General features: G+C 36.2%; 1 protein-coding gene across 1 annotated transcript in view; it reads left to right on the forward strand.

Annotated features, from left to right (window-relative positions):
* Positions 1 to 11072: 11072 nt before the first annotated feature.
* LOC121390555 (optomotor-blind protein-like) overlaps positions 11073 to 16800 on the forward strand; it is a 53004-nt gene continuing 47276 nt past the window's right edge. The window contains exon 1 of the mRNA XM_041522400.1: positions 11073 to 11431. Within this exon, the coding sequence (XP_041378334.1) occupies positions 11073 to 11431 (359 nt within the window). The remainder of the gene's footprint in view (positions 11432 to 16800) is intronic.

The raw sequence follows: 16800 nt of genomic DNA on the forward strand, positions 1-16800 counted from the left end.
ATTAAATATATTTTCTTGTTTAGAATATCAATGTCTGTATATTTAATGTGTTTCTGGTCGTCTTAATATTTGTAAAAAGCCCAAACTGGATTTTGTTTTCAAATAATTTCGTACGTACAAAAAATTAAAATGTTTTAGGAAATAAAATGAAATTTAACCTAGTACAAATATTACAACGATCAGAAACACGTTTAATATACAGCCACTAATATTTTACGCAGAAAAATATATTTCCTATGTAATTACAATCGTTAAAAAGTCTCTGTTAGTCGATAACATCTTAAAAATTGCAGCAAAGTCAGGAATTTCCCTTTAAGTAAAGATGGACATTAAATATAAGACTCGTAGATTGTTAAGAGGATTACCTTTCCAGAAGTCATTTTATTTACCAAAGCAAACTGCTTACAGGCATGTACATTCGATTTACTTTACTTCATGTTTTTTTTCTTGTTCCAACCCGTGCACTGCAACTGGTCAAGGATCGTGGTATGTGCTTCCCTGTCTGTGGGAGAATGCATATAAAAAAATCCCTTGCTGCATTAGGACAAATGTAGCGGGTTCCCTCTGATGACTATGAGTCAGAATTACCACATGGCATCCAATTAATCAATATAATCTAGTGGTGTCGTTAAACAAAACACACTTTACTTCAATATTGTAATGGCGACGTGCAATTCACTATACAGTTTCTTAGTAATAAGATATAATGTATAACGGTACATGTACAAGTTAGAAGAACGTACTAGAATGGACACAATTGTTCACAAGAAATTAAAGGCGCATACCCTAGTTTCAACCCGTAAAATGGACACTAAGTTTGGTTAAGTCATAAACCTGTAACACATTTGGATAACGTTACAAGAGAGTGAAACAAGAGTCTGTGGCGTTGAAACGGTGAAATATCGTTAAAAAATAGACAAAACATTCGACTCTTAACTGTTATTTCTCAAATACACGCGCGTTTTAAAAGATATATATAAAAAAAATGCCTTTTGTGGCTATTAGTAACACTAGGATGACCAGAAACACTTCAGTTGTACGGAACTGAATTATCAAAACAATAAAATATAAGTAATGTTTGATTTCAGTGATCACAAATGGCTCTATTAGTGTAAACTATGCCTTAGTGTTTAAAAACTAGAGTATGTCCCTTTAAGGATACAGACAGATAGTTTTATTTATTACGTTATAAAGTTAAGGGTGTAGACAGACTATAAAATAGACAGTTATCTACGATTAGTAGCTTCGACAAGAAATCTTCCTAGTTTACGTAGCTGCTTAACATTTTGTATACTAAGTAACTAAATTAATTTGAATGTAGATGGTTTTCTTCCAATAATAAGTTTTGATATATTTAACACGCAAATCATTGTAGGATTGACAATACAAAACAAAGTGTAAGTCATCTTCAATCAGGTTACCGTTACAAAGGCTACTGATTATCTGGGGCCTAATTCACTAAACTCTCGCAACTTTGCGATCTCGCAGTGCAGTGCTAAAATACTTGCAAAGAGGATACTTTGTTGTCTAGCAGAGCATAAGATATATTTGTAAATTAGGCCCTAGTCAGCAGGTTGCTGCCAAAACTAAAACTAAAATAATGAAACTTTGCCCAATTTGGTATTTTCCTTTAGAGTATTAAATATAAACATCCACAGGTTATTAATATCGGTCGAAAAGGGTCATCCAGAGAAGTTATACAAATGGTTGTTAATAGCAGGGTGGATCTTGAGTTTGACAAATGACGGGGGTGGGGTGGGCTATATAAGTTTCTGGATGGAGAGGTGGTTATGCGTTTTACTGTGCTTGAAATGGTGCTTCTTGAGTATTAGGTTTACCAAACAAAACGACGGTGCGTAAGCCTTCACACACACACACACACACACACACACGCACGCGTACACAGGCACACACACAAGCCTGTTTATGATCGTCATCGTACAAATGTCCTAAGGTTTGAGACACGCTGTGCACCTCCCAGCCATATCAAAAACTGTGGAACGTGCTGTCCTGTCTCTTAGAAAGTGCATTTAAATAAATTCCTTGCTGCTAACAGAAACATATAGCGAGACTTTATGTCAGAATTATCAAATGCGTTGTTAATATAAATAATGTTAAATTATTTTATTGTATGAGAAATTATCACCATGGCCCTAAATAATAATCTTAAAAGGTATACATTGCGTGTTACACAGCATCTATAATAACAATCGTGTCTTTTATTCTGTTAATATGAAATCTGGCTTAATCACTATTATTCTATTAATAATTAGCCTATAATTTATAATATAATAATAATACTTATTATTTAAATAGTTTATATGTGTTAAAACATATTTGATTATTAACCAGATTTTTGTTTTATCTCTGTGTTTTTCTGTTGTTTTTTTTTTTTTAATCCAAAATAAAACAAAACCAGCCTCTTATGAAATAATACAACAGAAAAGTAATGATAGCTGTAAATTAAATTGGTTGCTGTTCTAAGGGATGTTACTCCATTTTAATCGCCAGCGGTTGAAATGACGTCAGAGAAAACACAGCCCACCTGGTATTGATCGATTTCTCTTTCTCCGACTGCCAGCCAGGTATATACAAAGACGCCTCACTTTGTCTGTCAAGTTACACACACACGCAAACATCGGTTATCACGTCACACTCGCGGCTCATTGATTTAGATGACGAAGTGGTTGAGCCGAAGGGTGCTTGGTTCGTATCCCAGTACCTGCTCCAACTCCAAAGATTTTTTTATTTTTTTTATCTCACAAACCTTTTTTATCTTCAGTTCTGGATTTTTTTTTATCTAACAAACCTTTTTTAGCTTCAGTTCTTGATATTGAGTCCAGATAGTTGAGACGTTTGTACAAGACGGAGTACTAGAACCTTAACTGGATATAAGCGCATAAGAAAATGAAATAAATAAAATGTACAGCCATTTGACGTATTTGATATATATAATTATTTGAAGGGGAAAAATATTACGTATGTAATTTTAATAAATTACACTTTCTATTTTATAAAACAAAAAACAAGACAGTAAAATTAAAATGCAACACTCGAAACATTATTTCTCGCTCCATCCAGTGCACCACGACTGGTATATCAAAGGCCGTGGTATGTCTGTGGGATGGTGCATATAAAAGATCCCATGCTACTAATGGAAAGATGTAGTGGGTTTCCTCTCTAAGACTATAAGTCAAAACTAACAAATGTTTGGCACCCAATAGTCGATGATTTTTTTCCTATTTTTCTATGTATCCCTCTGCCCTCTTTCCTTTCTCTCCTTTGAATTCCATCTCATTTCTTCCCAGGCTGTCTACTTTCACATCCCAGTCCTTGTCTTTCTGACTGACAGATTGATGTGTCTAGGTAGCGATAACATTCCGTGCCTAACATCTTTCATTTCATTTGCTGTGATTTTATACTAGGGTTAGACTATCAACTGTCACGACGGAGTTGGCTAACTCGACAGTTTCGTTGAAATTTCTCCAACTCCCCACTTACGACGGGTGCCCTCAAATTAACAACTAATCCGTCGTAGGTGTTGTATACGACGAGAATCGAGTTGTAAAAGCGATCAGACTAGCAACTGGACAGTCGTAGAAGTCGAGAGATCGACGAGTTGGTCAACTCCGTCGTGACAGTTGGTAGTCTGAGACTAGCATTAGTCTGCCAAACTTTGCCATGCTCGGTGGTTAATTTTGGCAGTGTTTGTTAGGTTCTGCTAGTTAAAAAAAAAAATTGTTTAACGATTAATCAATCATCGGCTATTGGATGCCAAACATTTGGTAATTCTGACTCGTAGTCATCATTGGAAACCCGCTACATTTTTCCAAATAAGGCAAGGGATATTTTATATGCACCATCTTCTTAACCGTTTAAGGAGTTTTAGACTATTAACTACTCAACTGCCCACCCCCCACCCCCCACCCCCCCCCCCCAAAAAAAAAAAATAATAATAATAATAATAATAAATCCTAGTTACGGCCCTGCACAAACAGGATAGCACATACCACGGCTTTTAATATACTAGTCGTGGTGCACTGGCTGGAACGAGAAATAGCCCATTGGGCCCACCGACTGGAATCGATCCTAGACCGACCGCGCATTAGGCGTGCGCTTTACCACTGGGTTACGTCCCGCCCTACATGTATGTGATTGGTCTACTTTAAAATAAATTAAATTATGGCAATATATTCGCTTGGGTTTTTTTTTTTTTTTTTTTAATAAGCACCCACCCCACCATATATTTTCGTGGCTAAGCCTCTGGTGCCTTGTATAATACTATGCGCTGTATTGAAGTAGAATGTACACGAAAACAATTACGTAACTTATTGACAGGTTGGTAGAATCTCTAATGTTTTAAAAGGCATTTCAATTACACAGAACAAAAACATAAACCTTATGTATATAAGTTTCTATTTACAGAACAACAGGACTAAAATAAAATGACATGAATTAATGGATATGACAATAATATAAATTGTTGGTATAAATTATATTTAATTAAAAACGTGATGAATTATCATTGTTTTAAATACATTAAAATTAAATAAAACAAAACAAAACAAACTCAATTTTTGAAAAATATACAAAACAAAACAAAATAAAATAAAATAAAATAAAATAAAATAAAATAAAATAAAATAAAATAACATAACATAAAACATAAAAAAAAATAAAAAATGAAACAAGTAACATAAACAGCTTTAAGCTATTTAACCTCTCGATTCAACCTCTTGAAATCGTCCCGGTACTGTATACACGTTTGCCAGCCGATAATCGCCTGGGGCCGGGCGCGCCGACAGAGGGCGCCCATTTGCCTCCGTCACTTCCTGCGAAAACCACTGCAAGAAGCAGACGCCGAGGCGGGATTTAGGCGCGATATCTGATAACGGGCGGCCATAATCTAAACTATTGTCTCCCATTATTGGAATATGAAACAATATAAACGCAGGATGTTATGTTTTCGGCTTGTCGGGGAGCTACCTAGGCGCTGTTTGTAGAGGAAATGGTGATCTTATTTTCATATTCTGTCGTAATAATTGTCTCTAACGCTTTTTTTCTCTCTCTTTTCTCTCTCTCTTTTTTTTTTTTTCTCCCCTGTCGAACGGATAGTTTCGGCGTTTCGTTTCAGTTTTAGGTGGTTTATTTTATCGGTTTGGTGGCATCGTTGATGCGATCTTCGGTCTGTGGGGCTTTATAATGTGCCCAGACGACGTGTTTATTGCGATACCGCTCCAAGACATCTTTCTGCTTGTTATGTTTAAAACGGTGTACCTTGGTGCAAGTTTATTTTGCAGGGATTGGTTGTTTAGCGACACCCCAGCACACAGTATGAATGTCTAACATATGGTAATACTGACTGAGAAAATAACAACAACAAAAAAAAGAAAAAAAAGAAAAAAAAGAAAAAAGAAGTACTTCGCTGAGATTTAAAGGAGATTGCATCAAAATTGCATAATGGCCAAAATTTATTTAAAATTGATTTTAAAATGTAAAGTTTATTCCTTGAACAACATGCCCATAAAAGTATTACAACCAAATGATTTCATTTACTTGTAGAAAAACAACAACAACAACAACAACATAATTTATTGGGAAATATGGGAATGGCCGACAAGTTAAATGCGTGACGTCACATTAATCACATTCATTTTCCCACCCCAAAAGAAGAACTGGCTGACATAGTTTTCTGTTTACATTCTCTCATGCAGAATTATTAAGGAAACCACTAATTACGCCTAGTGACAACACACTACAATATTACTGTTATTGAGTTACTGTAATTGTGCAAATATTTTGTGTAGGACAGATTACTTTTTAGTATTTATCACAGCAAAAAAAAGTGAAAATAAAGAAATATGGCACATTAACTATGGTAATGTGCCTTTAATAACCATGGCTTCTTTTAAAAATAAATTCGTTGTATTTCAAAACCAATGTCTAATATGTCATATGTCTAATGTCTTCATTTAGTATTTTCAACATATGTACATGCATTTTTCACTGTTTCAAAGTTTCTTGTTCAAAAGAGAAAGTAATTAATAAATATACTTTGATTAGGAATCAAACTATGACGTCACTTGAATACCCGTTGAGATTAAGGAACATAGCGCATAATTATCATTTTACCTGCGATGATACCATCCCCTATCAGATTATTTTCGCAATAAAACTAAATGGAACTGATTTGTTTAGTAAAACAGCATTTAAAATTTCAGTTTGTTTATTTAAACACTGCACTGTAATTGAAATGTTCCCAAACAGGTGAACCTCAAATCTGACAGTGCCCCTTTAACTACCGCCGAGTATTAGCCGATAATCATTATAGTTTAACGTTTTTGCGGGTCGCTAGTCGCCGCTGCTTTTTTCCCGTGTACTTGACGTATTCGGGCACTCGTTGCTCCTTTTAGATTGTGATACGAGGCAGCAACAAGATCATTAGCCTGTCTCTCTCTCTCTCTATCTCTCTCTCTCTCTATATCTCTGCTCTGGTCTGAGGATGTCTCCTATCTCTCTTCCTATCTATCATCTATCCCTATAGTCTATGATCCGAATCTCTTGTCACTCTCTCTCTCTCTCTCTATCGTGAGGTGCTCTCTCTGAAGCGGTATTCTTCGTCTCTCTCCGTCGTTGTCTCTCATCTCGAACTCTCTCTCTCTCTCTCTCTCTCTCTCTCTATGGTGTGGTGTGTCTCTCTCTCTCTCTCTCTCTCTCTCTATCCTCTCTCTCTCTCTCTCTGTTTCTCTCCCTCTCGTTCTGTTCTCTCCGGTCTCTCTCCTCTCTCTCCTCTCTTGTCCTCTCTCTCTGTCTCTCTCTCTCTCTGATGCCTCTCTCTCTCATCTCGCTATCTCGATTCTCTCTCATCTCTGTCTCTTCCTCTCTCTGGTCGCTATCTCTCTCTCTGTCTCTCTCTTTCCTCTCTCTGTCTCTGTCGTCTCTCCTTCTCTCTATCTCTCTCTCGTCTCTCTCTCTCTCTCTCTCTCTGTCTCTCTGTCTCTCTCTCTCTCTCTGTCTCTCTCTCTCTGTCTCTCTCTCTGTCTCTCTCTCTCTCTCTCTCTCTCTCTCTCTCTCTCTCTCTCTCTCTCTCTCTCTCTCTCTCTCTCTGAGACACAACGAGGGACCTTGCCGCTGGGTAACATACGGGACAAACACTCGGGTATCGTCGCGTACGGTGTACGTACAACTCGAGAGTGTCGCTCAGTCTCATGCCATTTTACGACGCCCCGCCCATTTCATTTACGGTGTCGCCAGTTCAATTTACGGCCCAGGGCACCCGTGTTCCGGGCTTGAGTGGGCTGTCAGTTTAGATAAATCTCCGATTTTCGTCGCCCTCGCAGTTCTCGTGGACTACCGAATTACTTGTTTGTGGTTTTGTGGACTCCACTGTACTGATTATAGGGCACGTTCTTTAATAAATAAGACCAGTGTAAAAAAAAACAAACAATAATAATAATTACACCGGGTTCGGACTTAAGGCTGGTAGGTACTGGGTTCGCATCCTGGTACCAGCTCCCAGAGTAAAATATTTATACTCCGGCCTCGATGGTGTAGTGGTTAAACGATCTGATTTAAGTAGGTAGGTACTGGGTTCGCATCCCGGTACCAGCTCACACCCAGAGCATGTTTAATGGCTCAATGGGTAGGTGTAAGGCCACTACACAGACGTCTAATATTATTTTTTTGGACCCGTTTTGAACACATTTTTTTCGGTTATATACGGTACTGTACAACCAGTTTCCTCGTGACTGTCTGCACCTTATATTTCAATCGGTTATCTCACTAAACCATGACCAAACGTAATAAGGTGAGTGGGAAACCCCTCAAAGCAAATTGTGCGAAGACTAAAGGGAATTTAGCCTGTTACTCGCGGAATGTAACTCAATGCAGTAGTGAACTGGTTGTGACAGTGTGTAGTAAACTGAACTAAAGGTTTCTGGCTGTACTCATAAGGCGAGAAAATTGTGCGTTCACCCGGGGTGGTCCGGCGCCAAGCTGTTTTCTGTTCGACTGCTGGCATTTCAGATTTTATTTACGTGTATGTAGATATATATTAGTATATATATATATATATATATATATGAACGGTCCAAGGGAATAACTGGTGATGTCATATTTTGTTGTTGTTGTTGTTGAGTTTACGACTAAACAAGCATGATTTACCAACAACTCTTAGTGGTCTTCCATGATTATAGGTTTTTATCTTATTGTGTCATTGTTTAAAATTAAAGTGTTTTTTTGTTGTTTAACGACACCACTAGAGCACACTGATTTATTAACCATCGGCTATTGGATGTCAGTGTGTCATTGTGGTATTGACATAACACGACAATTATAAAATTGACTCTGTAAATAAATAAATAAATAAATAAATAAATAAATATATGAATTAATAAATGACTGACTGACTGACTGACTGACTGACTGACTGACTAAATGTATGTATGTATGTATGTATGTATGTATGTATGTAATGTATATATGTATATATATATATATATATATATATATATATATAAATGTATAAATAAATAAAATAAATAAATAAATTGACAGACACACGGGCAACCATACAGACAGACAGACTAACAAACAAACAAACAGAAACTAATTGCCACCTCAAATTATTTCTCTGCGTTCAGTCGCTCCGAGCATAAATTGTGCGCAATCATTTAGTATAATAAAGGTACGTTCACACAGTATGGCCTATAATAACGATCTAAAGCAGGCAATTAACATGTACAAACAAACCTGTTTATAGGCAAACAAACAAAATACATTTACTGTTGGTAACACAAAAAGGCAGGCGTGTAACATACACAAACAAACCTCTGGCAGATACCGGGGTTCGATGGACAGAATATTGCTAGGTAAAAGAGTAGTCGTAGAAGTGGAACTATAATCTAATAGTTTCAGTTCCCTCTTAGCTTGCAGTGTGTAACTTGCAAGTCGAACTAATTAGGCTATCTCACAATACACACCGGTGGTGTACTCAAATCGTTACTACAAGTGGAACTGTAGGAATGCTCTTAGACGACATGCAACATTTGTTGCCAATACGAAGGTATGCAGTTCCTGCTACCATATACTAACAGGATGGATTTGTGGTTTTTCCTCTTTTTCGACAAATGATGAACAGAGAATACTACATAACTGGCATTTAGATATACCATTCATCTTAAGGGTTGTTTCAAAAACGTAACTAACGAGCAAAAAACGAATTGGGTATGTGGGTTTTTTTTTTTAACAATTAGGTGTAAGATAAGTGGGATCTTACACTCAATCACTTAGTCATGTAGTATTTTATTTATTACATATCATATCAGTAAGAAAAAAGGTTTAAAAGTTTGTAGGTAGGTTTAAACACGCTTCTTGTTGATATAAACTCTGCAATATCCAGAATTTGTTCATGTGTACCCAAACCGAATGGGGATCCAGGATACCAACGTGGTGAGAGAGAGAGAGAGAGAGAGAGAGAGAGAGAGAGAGAGAGAGAGAGAGAGAGAGAGAGAGAGAGAGAGAGAGAGAGGGAGAGATAGGGGGAGGGAGGGAGAGAGAGAGAGGGAGGGAAAGAGAAAGGAAGAGAGATTGTGAGCGTGAGAGAGAGAGAGAGGGGGAGGGAGGGAGAGAGGGAAAGAGAAAGGAAGAGAGAGATTGTGAGAGGGAGGGAGGGAGAGAGAGAGGGAGGGAGGGAGAGGGAAAGAGAAAGGAAGAGAGAGATTGTGAGCGTGAGAGAGAGAGAGAGAGAGAGAGAGAGAGAGAGAGAGAGAGAGAGAGAGAGAGAGAGTGAGTGACTAGGAGAGAGGGTAGAAAGAGAGAGGGTAGAGAGGGGTGAGACACACAGAGAAACAAAGACAAACAAAAACAAAGAGGAAGGGAGAGAAAAAGATAGCTGCTGCCCTGACGATTTCATTTCTTTTTAAAATCCACTAATTATTAAAAACCTTAAAGCACATTTGCCATCACTCACATCTACGTTTTCTCGAATCGCGCATGGCATTGTATACTAGAAAAACGAGAGTACTCGAATGTCGGTTTATACCACAGCGCCGCGGGTTTCTGCCCCGTCGCCTAGGAACAAACATGACTGTTACGCCGCGCTATGTCAGTATATACGAAGACCGACTGGCGCAACGGCTGGACCGCCAAGCGGCCATACTACGCATACTTTGACGGCACGCCGTTGCTAGATTGGCGCCTATTGTACTTACCAAACTCCCACTCTGAAATAACTAATCAACCTAGTCTGCCGTCGGCCTGTCGCTTTCGAACAGTGACCCAATTTCTTTTTCTCTTCCTTTTTTTTTTTTTTTTTTACTTTTGCGAGTTTATTGATAACAAATGTAAAAAAAATAGCACAAAGGAAGAATACATACAACAGTTTTAAAAAAAAGTAAAAGTAAAAAAAAAAAAAAAGCGTCCGAAAACCCCCGCTTAAGAAAAACAGTTTTGTGTACCTTTGCGTTTTATCAGAGCCATTATCAAATAAAATCAGGCGACGTTCTCATATTTAGCACACAATCCACTGGCGACATAAGGGATGAATTTTCACACACGACTGTTGTCAATCAAACTCGTTGTAGGCGTGGTTAAAACTTAAATGATCACAACTTCAGACATGAATTTTCAATTATTTTTGTTTATTATTATTTTATAACTCTTCATTATGATAAAATACATTTTGAAACATAACTCATAATTCTGTATTATGTAGCGCTTGTTACCGGCCCATAGTAACAAATTATATTTATTTATTTCAAAAGATTTTGTTTTCAGCTGTCAAAGTTTACAGTTAACGGGCTATCGATTCCACGTGTGTAAAGCGACACGCTTTCAGACTCTGCTGGCGTTAAAGCGTACGAAGCTCCGCCTCCCTTTCACGCTGGTTGGTCACCTCTCGACCTTCCGTCCAATGGGACGGGAGCCGCACTCGAGACAGACAAGAGCGAGTTTTAGAAACTGACAATCGTGTGACACATGTAGTTTTGGGAAGCGTATTTTCACGGAACGTAATGTGAAAGATAGAGATAGAATAGAGTGTGAACTTTTTTTAAAAGAGACTTTGTCTCCCGATGATTTTCAACGGGTCCGCGACCGATTCTATAATGGCGTTCAACCCGTTTCTACTCCACAGGCCTGCGGATTACGGCATGGGGTCGCTGTTTGCGCAGTCCCCGTTCATGCCCGGCATGACGTTGCAGCCCCCGGGACTGACGGCGTCGCTGCTGCCCAAGTTGCAGCACGGCATGGGGCGTTCGCCCCTCACCCACGCCGACTTGATGCCCCACCCCGACCACTTCAGATCGCTGAGGGGTTTGGAACCGCCCGAAGTGGAGGTGAACGACGACCCAAAGGTGGAACTGGATTGCAAGGAATTGTGGGAGAGATTTCACAAATTGTCTACGGAAATGGTGATTACGAAATCTGGGAGGTAGGTTTTGTTTTGTATATTATTCAGATTTATTAATTATATATTTTTAAATATGCATGTATTATATATATTCAGCTATAATGATTGCGATGATGATGATTACGATGTTGATAATTATGATGATATATGATATATTGACGATGATGACAGTGATGACGACGTAAATTGTGATGATGATGATGATGATGATTACGATGTTGATAAATATGATGATATATGATATATTGACGATGATGACAGTGATGACGACGTAAATTGTGATGATGATGATGATGATGATGATGATGATGATGATGATGATGATGATGAGAAATAATAACAAAAATAATATACTTAACATCACTAGAGTACATTATTTTAATCGCCACATATGAGTGTCAGTTAGATTTTGCGAATAGTTTCATCATATTTATTAATATTATTCGTCAATAAATAAATGAATAAATAAATGAATCAATCAATAAAATTAGTTTAGGTAGTAGCATATTTAATGGTCCTTAAATTCACTGCATTTTGTTGAAGTCAGACAAACTGAATTTGGTGACACCTATTTTGAAACAAAAATTGCTAAATTGTTAACGGCAATATGTATAATATATCAATTACATAAGATATATATAACATTACTTTGTCTATAATTATTACTAATAAGAATGAAGCATATTTTGTAATAAATGTATAAGTAACAACAAAACAATTATGTGGTTTCGTTTTAATCTTTTTAACTATTATTTTTCTTTAACATTTTAAACAATGTTGATATGAAAATAAATTACACAAATGCGAATATATTTTGTACACTTAAAACAATTAAAAGAACCAAATGTAAATGTTTAATAAAACCAGAGTTGACCTATGAATAGTTTATGAAGCTTTGTATACCATGCACGATTAAGTTTCTGTTAGTTCGTGTTAACGTCAATATAGCGTGAATTCCACGGTTTGATCTATATATTGCATAACATAATACAATGAAGTGACTAACGAAAAACACGTACTTAGAATTACTGTTATTTTTCTAATAGAGAAGAAACAGTTATATGGTCTGGTGTCGTCGAGTACATTAATATTTTATTGTTAATATTTAACAGTAATTTAAATTGTACAGAAAAAAAAATGCTAGGAAAATGAAAGTAAAATAGCTTGAAATGTTATCAATATACTTATGCTCCTTTTTGTTGTTGTTGCTCATTTTAATATGGTGCCTTGATACATCATCGTGACATACGATATTTATTTCTAACAGATGTCCGTTTTTGCAATAAAATTATTTGTTGTGATTGTACATGTATTGCAATCAACACATCTAATAATTCCCTTTGCATCCACTTACCTAAAATGTCTCCTTTCCTGTAATTTTAAATATTTGATGAACATATATTTGTTTTAAAATAAAAGTATGTAATCCACTATGAATTCAGCGTTCAGATCAACAATGAACAATAACAACTAAAAATAATTATTCATATAGGTATATATTTCGTATTCATACAGGTATATATTTCGTATCCATACAGGTATATATTTAGTATTCACACAGGTATATATTTAGTATTCACACAGGTATATATTTAGTATTCATACAGGTATATATTTAGATGCATAATGTAGGTAACGATAGTGATGCTCGTCACCACCATAATGGTATATGATGATGATGATGATGGTGGTGATGATAATGGCATCGGCGATAATAATATGCGTATATTTTTAAATACGATAACCTAACATACTTGCCAAATTTAATTTCTCTCTTTAAATAGCACAAAAATAATACCCCAAAAATGTGACCATTAACAATAATTTAATACAGTGTTAAAAATACAATTTTAAATAAAACGTGCATGGGCTTTTTCGTGAGGTGTAAAACCATATTTTGAACTGTCGCACGAATAGCCTGGTTTTAAATGCGTATACCACAACCCTGCATCCGCGGTCTCGCTTCTCAATACCCACGTGTGAAATTAAAATTTAAAGCCGCCGGTGTCAAAACAGACGAGTACATCAAGAACGGGTCGCCTACGTTACAGGTTACGAAGACTCGGTTTCGTTTAAATATTTACGACCACATAAAACAGTTTAGCATACACCTGGTATTTTAAACCCCCGCGGTTAGAAGATTTATGAGTAGTCAATTGACTATATATTTTTACAGTAAAAAGTACTCATTTTATGTACACACAAAGAAATTAAATTATTTTTTTATTCTGTTTACTTTTTTAAAAAAGAAGACAAAACAAAACCAACATATAACCTGCCGAAAATCACATGTTATATTCATGGCCATGACAAAACATTTTTTTTTAATGCATGGGTTTTATGGCGTTGTATAAGCGGTTTGCGTAACAAATATACTCTTAAAGTTATCTAATGTTGCTTCGTATCAACATGTCTACCACTTGCTGGATAGAAGGAATATTATTATAATTATATGTATTGTCTAATATGAAAGTTACTGTACATGTACATTTAATTGCAGATGGGAATATTCTGTGATGGTTTCATTTTCATTTCAACTTATTTTCGTACTTATATCTAATTAAGTTTCAAGCACGCTGTCCTGGGCACACACCTCAGCTACCTGGGCTGCCTGTCCTGGACAGTGGGTTAGTTAATAGTGGTTAGTGGTTAGTGAGAGAGAAGAAGGTGTAGTGGTCTTATACCTTCCCACTGAGTCGTTAAAACTCGTTCTGGGTGGGAGCCGGTATTGGGCTGCAAACCCTGTACCTACCAACCTTATGTCCGATGGCTTAACCACGACACCACTGAGGCCGGTTCTGTGATGGTAACATTTTCCCGTCAAGAAACATTTCTGTTGAAGAATACTAACTTGCAAGGTTTTCAATTTGAATTTGTCATATATTAAATAGCCACTAAAGAGAATATTTAAAAGTGGCCTTTTAAGACAGGTGGCTGGTTAATACAGGCCATGTTATACTATATCATGATCAGGAAGAATTAAAATGTGGCCTCTTAACACAGGTGGTTGCTTAATACAGGTGGTCGCAAGAGCAGGTTTGACACATACATTACATTTAATTGTATTTATCTGTGAGCCCAGTGTTTTCACCTATTCCGATCAGTGCCCCACAACCGGGGTGCCAAAAACTGGTATGTGCTGTCCTGTAATTTGGAAAGCGCACATTTAAAAGCAAAAACCTATATGGGCTTGAGTTATATGGTGTTGGTCTTGAGCAAAATAACTAAATTTAAAAACGACAAACCTTTTAGCTGTTGGATTTGTTAAATAAAAAATATTAAAATTATATGTTACTGTTTTTAACAGCTAATAGTCTATTTGTTTTCATATGTCATCATTTAAAGGGACAGACCCTAGTGTTTAAACACTACGGCATATTTTTTCACAATTAGTGCCGTTTTTGATCACTGAAATCAAACATTACTTACATTTTATTGTTTAGAGAATCCATTTCCGTACAACTGAAGTGTTTCTGGTTATCCTGGTGTTTCTAATACCACAAAATGCTTTTTTTCATATTTTTAAAAACCCACGTGCGTCTGAGAAATAACAGTTATGGAGTCGAGTTTTAGTCTATTTTTAATGATATTTCACCGTTTTAAAGCCACAGACTTTTGTTTCACTCTCTTGTAACGTTATCCAAATGTGTTACAGGTTTGTAACTTAACCAAACTTGGTGTCCATTTTTACGGGTTGAAACTGGGGTCTGCGCCTTTAAATAAAATATCACGGATTATGGTCGGATGCTTTACAACCTGGGAGGGGCTGGTACATGTATAGACTGTAGTGACAGACTATGTGACTTATACCTTTTTTCAGTAGACCATCATCTAGAACGTCATATGCAATTTCGAAATCTTTGAACAATATAGAATTCGTAATATCCACTATTGTTTGTGTTTTTTTTTTTATTATTCAGAAGATGTGAATTTTCTTATGTATGAAATTGCAATGGAAATTACTGAATAAAAGTTGAAAATAGAGATTCAGCAATCGATCGACGGTTTTAGTCATAATTAGACATGTGGAAACATTTCTATTTCTGGACTGTCCACATAGCAATATCACCATATATTGTTGCATATTTCATAAAATGTTATTCATCTAAGTGTAATTAATAACAAGTAAATATTTATCGTACCTGTTACTCATAAAAAATATATACAGATTTACCTACAATTAACAACAGGTAAATAGTTATAAAGACATACCTGTCACGGACTGTATAATTAGAAAATATTTCGACCCGTGTCTATTTGACATTTTTGGATTCCCCCAAAACATACAGTTAACAGGGCCGTAGCTAGCGGGGGGGGGGGGGGCAAGGGGGTAGTTGTCCCCCCCCCCCCCCCCCCTCGAAAAAAATCGGGAAAGCATTAAAGAAACTTAAAGAAAATTCTCTTCTTAACTGTTTAAGGAGTTTTAGACTATTAACTACTCAGTTGCTCCCCAAAAAAAAAATCCTAGCTACAGCCCTGGTTAATAGGCATAACACAGACATGCACAGACTATAATTATTGTTCACAGACGGGGGGATGATATACAACCAGAACATATTACATTGTACGCCAATAACAGATGCGAAGTTTACATTTTTTCTAAATAATATTTACAAACATATACACTTCGTTTTACAAGTAATCTGTTCTGTATTTGGTAGCACCGAATTATTCAGTAGTTTTATTCAGTAGTTTATTCAGTAATTTGAGACACCTTGCAGTAACAAATGAAAATCGCTTGCTCTATCAATACTACTGTTACCTGCAGATGTGTTTGACCAAACTAATAATTAGCATAGGTTTATTAGGGTTAATGATCTTATTGAGTGTGTTTATATAAGAAGCACTGATAAACACATATAAAGTATCTGATAATATATAATAGTATTATGCTGACAAACTTCATATTATTTATTCAATATATATATATATATGCCTTATTCGCTTGTTTAGTAAAATTGATATAAATATATAAATGTATTACGTGAAATCTAAAAGTTCGTTCAGATCTTTTTAAGGTCTAAAACAAAACGTGTGTTTCTGGGAATGCGCCTAAAAAAGGTTACGCACGGCAGACTTTATTTGTATATATTTTTATTATTATTTATTATAGTGTTAACCCTTACGTGTCCAGATAAAGTGTTATGCACATTACATGTTTAAAAAGACAATAACAACAAATATACCTTAATACAAATTAGGGACGGCCCTTATTTCTAGGTAATGTTGGGCTACCGGAAATACATTTTAAAGGCCTAAGAAGCGCTAATATGCATTTTATTGATTTAATTCATATTAAAAAAACACACCAAGAAATTGGGGGTGGGGGTGGGGGGGGGGGTGTTATTGAGACATTGTAATTTGTAGTTTATGTCGATGTCGAAGTAGTT

The sequence above is a fragment of the Gigantopelta aegis genome, chromosome 3, assembly GCF_016097555.1.
Source record: "Gigantopelta aegis isolate Gae_Host chromosome 3, Gae_host_genome, whole genome shotgun sequence".
Lineage (NCBI taxonomy): Eukaryota > Metazoa > Mollusca > Gastropoda > Neomphalida > Peltospiridae > Gigantopelta > Gigantopelta aegis.